Source organism: Pagrus pagrus (genome assembly GCF_965226575.1).
Source record: "Pagrus pagrus genome assembly, chromosome: 21".
Lineage (NCBI taxonomy): Eukaryota > Metazoa > Chordata > Actinopteri > Spariformes > Sparidae > Pagrus > Pagrus pagrus.
This window is the reverse complement of record NC_140208.1, coordinates 7,340,387-7,353,988: the sequence shown is the minus strand read 5'-3', so window position 1 is coordinate 7,353,988 and position 13,602 is coordinate 7,340,387. Positions and strand designations below refer to the sequence as shown.

Below are 13,602 nucleotides of genomic sequence, written 5' to 3'. Positions count from 1 at the left end.
TAACTAACACCAACATCTAGCAAACCAACCATACGTTTGTTTCAAGGTGCTTTATTGTATTTTCTTTTTACTCATTTTTGAGCACTCCAGGCCTCCATACTTTTCACAAGACATCTCCGGCCAAATGACTCACACTGGCAGCGTTTCTTCTTTCAAACGTGTGTTTTTTATTTGATAATACTGAATATTTTGTCCTTCGCCCGGACTTACACAAAGCATCAAACACATGCACAGTCCTCTATTCACACAAGGTACCCATTTCTCTTTTCTCCACACCTCCCCAGAAAGGATTAATCTCTCTCACTCTCACGTTACTCCAGCGCAAGAGGACCTTCTCGACTCGACACTACAGCTACAGACATCGTAGACAAAGACAGCGGAAAACACACAAAAATCATGACAGGTATAATTATAACACTGAAAAAATACAAAGTAATGGAAAATGGAAAGAGTTTACTTTTAAATTATGCCTCTAATACTCCATCATATATATATTTTTTTTGTTAATGTAGCTTGAGGTGTATAAAACAGCACTGTAAACTTCGATTGAGTAACTTGCTTTCTATGACGGCGATAAAGCTTTCATTAATAACTGGAAGGAGCAGGAAAGACGAGCTAACATTAAGCATGTAACGGCCGTATTACTCATGAAATGAACCGTCTTGCGAGGATATATTGGCAAATCATGAAACTGCTGTTGGCATTTACAATCAACAGACAATACAAAGACACTGAAATAACATCCCACGAGCTCCTTTTGTTTCCCTTTCACACATAAAATCTGCAAAAAGATCCCTTATATCCCAACCTCTCACGCTTTTTTTCCCCCTTTCATTGCACGTACTATTCTATCCGTTATGAGAAATAGCAAGAATAAGCTCGCGTTTGTGAATATGGACCACCAAAAGCACTCAAAATAGGCAAAAATCTGCACCTGAGGTGGATCTGTCGGTCTGGGCGTTATATTATCTGTCACATCAGAGTGTTCAGGCTCTTGTCTTTACTGGAACTCATCCTCAAAAAGTGCAAATCTAGTTCTAATGCAGTAAATAATAATCATCAAGTAACAACAAAAGTATATGCATAGGTACTGTACAGCTACATAGTGGGGCAAACGAGGGCGGGAGGGATGAAGACGAGATGAGGAGAAAATTTGGGTTTTCCGATTTTGTTTCTGCGTTTTTTTTTTACCTCACGAGCAGGTTTAAATTTAGAGCGCTCATCTTTTTTTACGCTGCATAGACTGGTCCAGTGAGGCCTGCGACGGTCACAGGCTTCAGTTAAAAATCACCACAAGAAATAGATTTTTCACCAGGAGGAGATCAGCCATGCGAAGATGACTCATGTTCTTTTTAAAGAAAAGACAGTTAAGCGTGTCGTGGGCGGCCGACGTCACCGGTGGCCAAACAGCTCCCAGCGGAGAAGACGAGAGATTAAAGTGATCGCAGAGAGAGCGAGCGAGAGAGAGAGGAAGAGAGAGAGAGAGAGAGGGAGACAATCATTTAAAAAAAGGCAACTTGGAATTTGGCTTTGGAATAAAATGGAGAATGAGGTAATAAAAGTAGAAACACGATGGGTAACGAATGATCGTCCGTAGTAGAGCGGGGGTGGGGGATTTTGATTGGTTGGAGTCGGAGAGCAGAGATGTTTGAAGAGCTTTGCGGGGCAGGAAGTGCTCTGTCTCACCGAGGAGTTTAAATCCTCCTGACGCCAGCCTCAGGAGGAAGTTACATCATCACTTGACCAGTCTATGTCTCATGATGCTATTTTATTTGCTTTTACAGACGCTGTGTCTGAGAACAACCTCTGAGCCTCTTTGAAATCAGTGAACACTGACGTTGAAATGTTGCCTTTTCTGACTGAAACGAACGCAAAGAGAGGCTGAAGGTTGTTCTCAGACCAGCAGGTAATTTCAGTCACATTAGTTTAACTTTTTTCTTTATCAAAAAAATCTCTTTGCCTGATCTTAAAATTTCAATGGAATCATTTACATTTATTTTTCGCAGTGCGCAGCCAGGTGCGATTAAGGCTCCTCGCCGTCCAGGAACTCCTTCTTGGGCGATGAGACGCCGCGGTACCAGGAGCAGGAGTTGTCCGCCCTCTTGATGCAGGCGTAGTGGTTGGCCTGGCGTCCGTAAACCTGCTTCTCGATCATCAGGTCCGTCCACAGACACTCCTCGGGAGCTGAGATCTCGCAGGGCAGAGAGGGGCAGCGCACGATCTGGGGTTAAAGGGAAATTAAGAAAAAAGATAAAATTAATCATCTTGATCAATGATGTGCGTTAAGGGCATTATGGGTCAAAACCAACATGGCTGCCGATATATAATAAATAATTTACATCTCTTGTTTTGTGAAGGGTAGAAATGGGACAAGAGGAAGCAGCTACAGTGAACTGCCAGGTGAAGCTCTCCTCCTCCATCTAATCATGTCCTATTGTTGTGCAGAAATCTACTTGTGTCATGAACTCCGATGGCGGTTGCTGATGGCATGATGGGAAAGGCATATTATGATTTCTTTATAAAAGCAACACAAGTTTGTCTGGCTGCACTGTAAACAGACGCACCAGGTGCTCTGCTGTTTTATTACTGTGAAAGTAGCCGCTCAAGGTCCTCGCTGTCGCTAGTCTAGCTGTCTTAACTGAAACAAAATATGCCAACCAGCACCTCTAAAGTTATGTTGAGGTTGTTTAGTCTATACAAAAACCAAAGTATGAATCAATCAGTGATTGAAAACTGCAAATCTTCTCACGTAACGAGCTGAAACCAACAAATAATTAGCTTGTTTCTAATCCATATCTCTGTTTCCCAACTCATTGCTCTGATGCGTGTTGTTGCAGCTGTTGTTGTGGCTCATGTCTCCTCTGAGTTGTTTGTCTATTATGTCTGGTTTTGTCCTCCAGGAGGGGAAACTCTGGGAGATAAATCATACATACACACACACAGACACAGACAGACAGACAGACAGACAGACACACACACACACAGTCTTACCTTGCATTCACAGCCCATCTGGTAGCGCTGGCTCAGGCCCTTCTTCTGGGTGTTGCTCAAGGTGTCCCAGGGCATGATGTAATCACACAGGGTCACATGCATGCGCCCGCCGGCCTCGGCCTTGCCTGCAGAAGAACGGAACGGAGATAAAAGCTTCATAATGACGGACACGTGGCGGACAACCCAGACATAACAAGATCACACACGCAGGCAAACACCCAGTTCCCGATGCATCCATATGGATGCGTCAGATCGCAGATTCACAGGTACATCTGATAAAATCTGATACTTTTCAGACAGGAAACGCTCGCAGGCATTGCCACAGACAACCTGTCCACGTGAGAGGCTGGGATTGTTTGATGCAAGAGTGGCACCAGTCAAAACATGAAGATATTTCTGCTGCGTCCGTTGTACTCTTCACTTCATTACTATCTGTCTGCAGAGCAACTCTCAACAAGTCCTCACAGTGTGTCCTGGCAGACGGGACTGACTCACGTTTCACTGCAACTCTTAACCCCTAACAGAAGAAAGGATGAATCGTTTTAAAAAGACGCCACGGTCAGCAGAAAGCTGACTGACTTTCCCACTGCTCGAGTCCTACATCTTGAAAAAGAAAAGAGTCAGACAGGAAACGCTGGCTTCAGCAGTTCCTCCTCTTACAACTCTATGTAATTAGACCCGAGTGTTTGCGGGTGCATCTCTGTCTGCGATGGGGAAACCAGAGCACGCATGACATCATTATTCTCCCTGTACTATGTCTTATTCTGCTGCGGCTCTCAATAACAACACCAGCCAGGTTGAGCATACAAACAATAAAGGAATAGTTCAAAATGTTGGTTTAATTTGAACAAACCCAAACAACAAATATTCAAGTTTTACAGGGTGAGTGTTGGATGATTTCTCGTCCAGTCGCAGTAACTCGTCTGGTAATTAACCCCCATAAAACAGTCAAATTGCTTGTTACTTGTTAGCAAACAGTTGCCAGTTTACACAGGCACAGCAGTTACAGAGCAACATTAGCATTTATTTGAAGTCATTTGGAGATTTATATTAGTCCCATAATAATTCTCCTTTTAGCTCCGTTTTTGGTCTCCACCACCTCCCGAGGGAAATGTCTGTCTCTTTAGCAGCTAAATACTTCGCAGTGGTCATCAGCTAGTTGCCAACTGTGTCCGTCTGCTGTCTGATGCTGAGCAGGAGGTATACTGTGGGTTTTTAGCTCAGAGCAACACAATAAGAGCGGTGAGGCTGAAACAAAACAGAAAAGTTGTGGCTCGGAAAACTAAAACAATGAGCTGCAATTTGTTAAAAAGCTCTGAAGACCTGAGGTGGATTACAAAGAAGCAACCCCGTTCACATTACGAGAAGTTACGAGATCCACTGTTGATATGAAAATACTGATAACACCTGCTTTAAGGTTACTGGTCTAGAAAATGACTCTGCAGATGTAATAATGCAGCCTTGGTGTAAGTAAATTCAAACAGAAGGTCATGGATAGTCACTAGGGAGTAATACATCTAACCAGCTACACAATGCTCCCTTCAGGCTGTTATCTCATAGAGTAAATTATTTTATTTTCATTTCATGGCCATCACCTCGAGCACAGAGAACAAGATATACAATACAGTACATTTACATATCTCAGGAGCTCCAGCTGTGCCACTGCAGACAAGGTCACTCCCCGTCTCCACAGGGTTTAGTCAGCAGCGTATCATTACCCATAATAACATAAACAGTCACTCCTCCAACACACAAAATGTCCCGTTGGTCTTTACCCGATCTCATGTTTGTCTGCCAGGCTGTTTACACCTGGAGGTCGATATCTGATTATCTGTCTGTTGGCGAGTTCCTGCGGTTTTCCTATCAGTCCGTCCATCTGTCTGTCTGTTTTCTTATTCTTTCACTTTTTGTTTGCATGTTGAGTCTTAGTTTCTCACAACAAAACTGAAATCAAAGATGTCTTACTTGTGCAAAACCGTAACAGTTTGTATATAGAAGGAGTTACTTCACTTAATCGCAAAGTAAAAATACACATTTTCCTTGATAAAAAGGAAAATACTATAATTATTCCAGGAACTCGGTGCATTGTCTTCGTTTCAGACAAAACGGATGTAAAATCTGTTAATACACACCTGAGATCAAGTACTCCTTCTTGCCATTGGCATCCAGGGTAACTCCACAGACAGCGGACACGGGAGCAGTGAAGACAGACTCGATGTCCTCGTTAGGTCCCTTGAACATCTGGAACCAAACCACAGCCAGAGGGTCAAAGGTCAGAATGAAGGAGTCACAGTCTGAGCTTTAAACCCTTTTAACTAAAATACAAGGAGGACTAACCTTGATCTGTTTGATCTCATACTGGATCCTCTTGATGGGGTTCCCGTAGATATCATTCCCAGAATCCACCTCTCTCTCTCCCACCACCTTTGCTCGAATCACTGTTTGGGAAACAAAGAAACAAGATCAAGATCAAGATGTATCAGATCACAAGATGTAACACGATCCCACAATCACAAGACAGAAAGCGGATGCAAGAAAGACAAAACAATTTCCAATAAAAAGGATGCAACCAGATATGTGTTCTTTGGAAAATAAAAAATCGTGTTTATGCCTGTAAGACCTCTGACAGTTGGCTCCAGCTTCCAGTATAACACCGTTAGTATCACGTGGTATCTGTGTTTTGTCAGCATCAACAGTCTTGGTAGTTGCCAGATTGTGTGTTGGATAAAACGTAAAAAAGGCTGAGTTACAGAATGTGCCCAGCATACTGTACTTCCCTAACATTAGCTAGCTAACGTTAGAGACGTAAGGTCTTGCAACAAACTGGCAACCACTTGAGAGGGAACATGATTTGAAATACAGCTGTGTTTTGCTTGACATTGCAGTGTTTGACACACAAAAGTTGTACATCTATACACGTAAATGTTTTGTAACCAGGCTAGAAGTAGTTTTAATTGTGAAAAAGACACAAGACACAAGACACATGGTGATATTGTGTCTGAGCACCAGCTACAAACCCAGAAATATTCAGTCAACAGTAGAAGCAGAACATTTTCACAATAGAGATACTGACACCAGAGAATATGATGACTCAAAGGATTCATTGAAATAGTTCGCAGATGACTAAACGTATGATCATAATGTCATGAGATGCTTCCACTGAAAGCCGTTAATTGTAACGTCACCCAAGCGCCAGATTCTTGTTCACCACTGCTCTCGCTGACAAAAGGGCAGATGGACAACGGGCCAAAACAGCTGCCTCACAAGTCTCATGTGCACATACCACACCGAGGGCACAGCACCGACAATAAAAATGAGCTCGGGCAGCTCAGCTTCGGCTTCTGCAGTAGCCCAGTCAATGAAAACCAAACTTAAAAAAGGTTTCCATCAGGTTCAAAACTGTACGAGGGCCAGACACATAAAGTGAGTTGGCCAGCAGAACAAACCTTCTGCCTCGAAACATGACCAGAAAACTGTCAGGAGACCAGAATTAAGGAATAGGAATACAACATGAAAGTTGATATACAGAGAAACAGTGGGCCAGAGGCATGTTTCTCACCGTGTGTGTGTGTGTGTGTCTGTGTGTCTGTGTGTGTGTTTTAATGGCCTGACTGACTACATCAAGCTTCAGCTATGCTCAGGGCATTTATTCAGAATGGAAAATATGAGCAATAGAGAAGAAAAAAAAAAACATAAAATAAGCAGGAACACAGAGGACACGTACACATAGATAAACACACACAGACACACACACACACACACTCACACACACACACATAGTCGACTGCTGTTGCTCTTGCACCCTTGGGTTCAGTTTATGGCTTGGAGCAGACACAAAAATGGGGGTTCATGGCTCCCAGAGTTAATAGCGTCTCTCGTTCTTCTGCTCTCCTTCCTTCACCACTTCCTTTTCCCCCCCGTTTCACTCTGATCCTGAAGAAGCATGCTTTACTAAACATGTAACTACGACAGCAATTAGTGCTGCAACTAACAATTATTCTCATTATTCATTTAGTTGATGTCAAAAAGGTGAATAATGGGCATCACGTTTCCCCAGAGCCTGAGGGGACTTCTTCACATGGCTTTTTTTTGACTGTAAGCAACAAATAAATAAATAAATAAATAATCAAATATGCAATGGTAGCACGGTATCATCCAGTTTGGACCAGAGTTCAGTATCATGGTTCACACCCTGTTGCATCTCATCCGGTGTTCAAGGACATTAAAAAGCAGGTGGCGGCCTAAATAACAGCCACAGTGGTTAAATATATGACATTTGCTATGTGACGTAGCACCTCTGCTCTTTCATTCCTCTTAAGGTTAACATTATATTTCAACAAACTGTAATACATTTGCACAATGTCAGCAGAGGTGGTCATTATTTAAAAAGTTGGTTAAGCCAGAAAGTCTGAATCTGATTAAATCTAAAGCAGCCTGGAAAGTAAATCCTTCTTTGATAAAATATATATATACATACATGTCCCTTGATAACGGAGTGAGCTACGAGTGACAAGGTGTGTAGTTCGGTTGCACCGTCGCAATGAGACTGACCACAGCCTGGAGTGAGAAAATGAGCGCTGACTGAGAGGAAATCGATAAAAAAAAAAAGGCCAGGTGACAGTTTTTGCTTTGTTTTTTAAGTCAGACCTGTCACCTGTCCCTGACCTGACCGAGATCAGTAATACGACAAACTTATTTTCCACCCATTAGAGTTCACAACATGTAGCAACAGCATCTACATCTGCTGCTACATCTCAAGAAACAACCTACAGGCAGTCATGATGGAGAGGTACAGCTGCAACACTGTATGACAAAACATCCAAACAGGTGTTTTATGCCAATTCATTATCCTTTTCTTAACCATGACCAAGTGGTTTTTTTGTAACCAGAGCACAACCACAGCGCTGGCACAACTTAAAAAGAACTGAACCTAAAGCAAGTTGCAACAGAAGGAAAGGTAACGTTTCAACAGATCCGTGGTTTGCAGAAACATCCATTGCCAACATTCAGTCTGGCACTTGTCAAACTGACGTGCAGAGGACAGATTAATTTAATTTGGACAAACGTTCTTCTGAAGGTTTGATTAATTATGAATAAAAGAGAAGAAGGAAATGAAAGATTTGATGAAAGTCTTTCTGACTCTGAGGTGAATGAATCCAGGTTTTTTTTTTATTCACTTGGAGCTGCAACAAGAATGAAACTGGCTATCAGCTTCATAAAGTCATTCATCAGCGCTTCAGAGAAATCAATCCCAGCTCTTCACAAACAAACTTCTGCATTTTGGCTCCACACTGGTGCTTATGCAAATATGCAGCGGCAGCCAGAGTACACACATAAACACACTCAAACACACACACACAGCAGCAGTATACCTGGCTGGCACTCTCTCCTGCATTCCTCTCAGTTTTTCCGCTCTCATTTCCTGACCTCATTCTGAGCCACAAACTAATGAGCGAAAGAATCAGCAGCAGGACACGACACTGAGGGGGGAGATTACGCCGCTTTTCACGGTGCAGTGTTATTGTGGGCGCTTATCTGTCTTCACCTGGTGTCGCGGGCATGTTTACGTCTCAGTTTCCCCTCCTGCAATACAGCCGGAGCGGAGGATCCTGTGCAGTCTAAACAGCGTATTGCGGAGGCTGCAGACTACACAGCGTGATGCTAAAACAGCACGACTACGAGAGGGACCTGCAGGGGGGCCGAGCGTCACCGCAGGTTGATCATGAAGTCATCTGATCAGCAGCGGCCAGGAGCCCCCATCCATAAACCAACAGCTGACCCACATTCAAGACTGCTCCCCTACCCTCCCGACCAGGACGACGTCTAATGACTTATACATGCGTATCAGTTGCACTACGCAATGTTTTCCATGCAAACCCCATATGAACACACACACAGACACACACACACACACAAACAGTCACACACCACATCCTCAGTGCCCCCCGTTCAATCCACCGCATGACTATCCAGTTCTTTTTTCATAGTCCAGTGACCACCAACTCGTCCCCGACTTTCCTGCTGTGGTTGGTTCAGCTCCAGACTGTACGTGGGCCGTCTGTTTAACCTGTCATCTGACCAGAGACGAGCCGCCGCCCCCCCTGAAGACACGATCAGTCGGCTGCTGTCAACATCTGTATGAAGACCTGTGCAGCAAAGACGAACGCTCTGGTTCCTTTGTGAGATCGTCATGATGACAGTTACAAGTTTTTATTTAAAGAGATTTTATCAACCAATATTGGCTCCCAAGCTGAGATATTTTCATTGCTTGTTTTGCCCAACGAACAGTCACAAAACACAAATGTAAAAGCAAATCCTCACATTTAAGAAGCTGGAACAAGTGAATGATTTGGTATCGCACAGAAATTTAAAGCAGCATTAGTTGATTTTTTGGGAAGTTGAACGAGGTATAAACACAACATCAACATATCATCACCTTTACAGTTGACTAGACAGCAAACAGCTGCTTGTTTACATCCAGCTGATACAACACAACATTATTATTGTTGTCTTTCAGTCCACCTGACAGGTTTAAGTCCAACATTCACTCTCTTTTAGCTCCGTTTTTGGTCCCTACCACCTCCTGAGGGGAATATCTTGGCTCTTTGGCCGCTACATGCTCCTCTATGTTCGCCAGCTAACTGTGTCCGTCTGCTTTCTGGTGCAGAGAGTGTAAGTGTACAGTGGAGTTTGGAGCTTACTCACTGGAAACAGCTGCTTTCTGCTGCAATGTTGATTGAGTGTGTTGAAACTGAACCAAAATGTGGGCCACAAAAAAACAAAACAATGAGCTGAGAACGCTTCAAGGCTCCAAAGAAATGAGGGGAATTTCAGTCGGGTGAAAGCTCTCTGTAGGTTCGAGCGACTCCTTCCACATTAGACATCGTTTGAGTCGTACAGATGTGAAGCGTTATGTGCCAGTGAAGTTATATGTTCGAGCCATATATGAAGGAATTTGGCCAAAAATGTATATGTAAACACAATTTAAAAATCATTTTGGCTTGTTTAATGTTCAAAAATATCCATCCAACTCTTTCAAAGATCCTCCAAGACCGTCTGATCAACATGAGGCTTTGCATCATAGCGTTAAAGGAACAGTTCACCCAAAAATGTACATGAACATTCAGTCATTATCTCCTCACCAACATGCTGATGGAAAGTCAGGTGAAGTTCAGTAGTCCACAAAACATTCCTCGAGCTTCACAGTAAAACAGCGTTGCAGTATTCTCAGAAACAGCTGAAGTAAATGGGGACTTGTTTAAAAAAAAACAACAACAACAAACAAACAAAAAGGCTGTGGAAGCCTCAAGATCTCCTATTCCCCTAAAAGTGCTCCCGGTCTGAAACGGGTGCACGATCTCGTCCGTGTGTTGACGGTGTGAAAAACCTCTTTTGAAATCAGTTTGGGATCTCAGGGCTTCCGCAGTCTTTGATTATGGATGAAGTTTACGTTTTAAAACAAGTCCCCATCTACTTCAGTCGTTCAGGACAATGCTCCGACGCCGTTCTGCTGTGAAGCTTCAGAAATATTTTGCGGATGACCAAACCTCACCTGACTTTCCATCAGCGTGAGGGTGACGACTGAATTTTCATTTTTGGGTGAGCTCTTCCTTTAAACTTAGGTTTTAAAGACTTTTTTTTGATGATGTATATTAAGTACTTTTCGTGAAGAAAACACTTGCATTTCCATAAACAGAGACGTGTTGTTGCATGTCCACTCCCGCAGACAGCAGGGTGACTCTGGTCTTCACCCGCCCAGCCTCGGGCCAGTCTGACTGGGCAGGGCTGCCGGGGAAGTTCCCCTTTGTGGGCGACAGATTTATACGAAAGGAGGATGTTTGTCTCTGCGCACGAACATGTGAGTGTGTGTGAGTGAGTGTGTGTGATTGTGTGGTAGGTGGATGACACTGCTGGATCTTTATGGCTTGCGGTCTGACCTGCTGGAGCATCATCTAGCATGAAAACAGAAGGTGACACACACAAACACACACACACAGACTGGAGCTGGTCCCTGCATGTGTGTGAACATGCCAAGGGGTGGGATCCCATTTCAGCCAAAAAAACAAAAATTAAATGTCAGACCACATAACTGTTGACAATGTGACTTTGTTGTTGCCTACATGCACATTCTGGGCAACCAGACAACCGACTCCATTCTGACGCTCTGCTCGTTGCAGCCCTGCTTCTCCTCTCTCCACGCTCCAGCCTTCATATCTGACCCGCCAAAAAAACCACAACTTGATCCTCAAGTCCACCCTGAAATCTTCGCCGGACAATGACTTCGACCACTTCTGCCTTTTAGCGGTTCGCGTGGCCTTTAATTGTGTGTGTGTCCCCCCCCCCCCCCCCCTTCGACGGCCAAAAGCTGTAATGACTCACACACCCTTTAAAAAACACACAACATGAGCAGAGCAAACACACACCTCTTCTGTGAGACATCCTGTTTAATTAAGTCCTGCAACCTCAGCGAATTATTGAGTCACAGCTGAATATAGAACGGTCATTTTGCAATAAGCTCTTATCTCCACACACACACACACACAGTCGTGCATGTTAAAGTGTGTGAGAAAGAAGGAAGAAAAGATGAAGTTGTGTGGGATACCATGCATATTTTAACTTTGACCGTGACTTTTATTGCTTTTTTTCCCCCAAAACACACCCTGAACTGACAGCCAGATGTCATCTGTAGCCTGTGTGTGTGTGTGTGTGTGTGTGTGTGTGTGTGTGTGTCCACCATGCATGGCCTACAAATGTTTGCCAGAGTGTGTGTGTGTCCCTGCGTTACACCGGAGCAAAAGTTGGGAAAACCCCAGCAGCATTCCTGTAATTCCTCCCCAGCACCACCCCTCACAGGAAGAAACAGGGCAGGAATGGAAATAAAGAAAGAGACGGGGGAAAGCTCGCCGTGTGACATATTCTGTGGTTGAGATTCGAACCCCCTCCTCCTCCTCCTCCTAAATTTCTCCATCCCTTGTCCTCCTCTACGCTCTTTCCCTCTCTTGTGCCACGTTGCCCTGCGAGAAGCAAGGCGACGCTGCCGAGGGTGAAGCCTGGTAAACACACCGCTCTGCTCCAGACCTGAGACATTATGTACGGTGATGGGCTCAGACTGCTTCCTGGACACAAACGGTGCACGTCCACCCTGAGATACGACAGTACGGGCCTCTCATGTGGGACTATACTGAGATATCACAATGAAACCAGAAAGATAAAGTTCACTGAGGTCATTATCAACTCATCAGTGAGTCACACAGGTGCACTTTAACTCCTTATCTTGATATTAAGCTGAGCATGTGTGTGTTGTGGCTGCCTCCATGACACCTGAACGTCACATTATTTTATTCCTGCGCTGCCCAAATGTAGATTTTGTCATTTTAGAGGTCTACTGACGTGACAAAATATGACAGTGGGATCAGTGTGAGTCTGCGGTCTGAACGCAGTCCCTGCTGTCGGGCCATGGCCTTGAGGAGACACCCTCCACCTCCAGGCTCACCAGCGGTTTCCAGAAGCGTCTCTGAGCCTGTTCAGCAGCCCCGGAGGCGGGCTGAGCGGCTGTGAGCGGCCGCTGTAGCTCCGGTCAGACGTGCAGCAGCCTGCTGCAACATGGGCCAGGTAAACAACAACAACAACAACAACAACAATAACAACAACAGTCCCCGGTGCTGTACTCACCTACATCGGCGTTGCAGAACGCCTGTTGCGGGTGGACCGGGGCGCAGCTGCACGCCTCCGCGAGCTCCTCCGACCGCCACAGGACCAGCAGCGCGAGCGTGCAAAGGATGCCGTTAACGGTGAACGGCATTTTAGAAACACTGCGACGTTTTTTCAGCCTCTTCGTTGCTGTCTGCTGCGCAGATGCGTTGCAGTGTAGCTCCAGCGGCGGGCAGCAGCCTCCCCCCTCCGCTCTGCTCTTTATAACCGACAGGCGACGTCAACAACGGCGGACGGTCCGCGCGCTCCGCTCCGGCACAAAGGTGAGGTTCAGTGCGCTCGGAGGTGTCTCGGCTGGTGTCGGCAGCTGTCTGTCTGTCTGTCAGTCAGCTTGTCTGTCTGTCGGGACTGTTTTCGTTTCCAGGATCAAGGCGGTTTTATAAAGCTGCCCGAGCGGCTCCTCCCCCGGCGGTACCGGCTGGACCGGCAGGGGGCGCTGCGTCCTCCGGCTGGAGCCACCGGAGCTGCTGCAGCACCGGAGAGCAGAGAGGTCCCTGATACTCTGATACCTGCTGCAGAGTACTCGAGTACAAGTAAAGATGTCGTGTTACAATATTACTGCGGAAAAAGCAAAAGTCAGCCATAGTATGGAAGCTCATGTCTGCATGAAAACGAATTTATTAACTGTTTGATCTCATATTTGTGACTTTTATCTCATAACTGTGACTTTTTATCTCATAATCGTGACTTTTTATCTCATAATCTTGACTTTTTATCTCATATTTGTGACTTTTTCCTCTCATCAAAGTCTTTCTTTCACTGGTGGACATCAGCCGTCATACCTCTACAAATAATACTCAAGTAAAAGTCTTGAAAGTTGGCCTATCTGATATTAAATGTACTGAAGTATCTAAAGTAAATAATATTTTAAATATATTTACATGTATGTAGTACAGGTTG

General features: G+C 44.7%; 1 protein-coding gene across 1 annotated transcript; it reads right to left on the bottom strand.

The window, feature by feature from the left end:
* Window positions 1-507: 507 nt before the first annotated feature.
* Window positions 508-13,091, bottom strand: timp2a (TIMP metallopeptidase inhibitor 2a). The gene is made up of 5 exons (XM_084342329.1): window positions 12,664-13,091; window positions 5,329-5,429; window positions 5,124-5,232; window positions 2,992-3,116; window positions 508-2,221 (listed from the first exon to the last, which is right to left on the bottom strand). Exons 1-5 carry the CDS (start codon window positions 12,791-12,793, stop codon window positions 2,024-2,026), a joined length of 663 nt encoding a protein of 220 aa, XP_084198455.1. The 5' UTR covers window positions 12,794-13,091; the 3' UTR covers window positions 508-2,023.
* Window positions 13,092-13,602: the final 511 nt, after the last annotated feature.

Bases quoted from the DNA above. Each gene is read 5' to 3' on its own strand.
- timp2a (XM_084342329.1), bottom strand. From the start codon at position 12,793: ATGCCGTTCACCGTTAACGGCATCCTTTGCACGCTCGCGCTGCTGGTC. The intron at 5,430-12,663 runs GTGAGTACAGCA...TTTCCCAAACAG, and splicing joins GTTCTGCAACGCCGATGTAG to TGATTCGAGCAAAGGTGGTG. The intron at 2,222-2,991 runs GTAAGACTGTGT...CTTTAACCCCAG, and splicing joins AGATGGGCTGTGAATGCAAG to ATCGTGCGCTGCCCCTCTCT.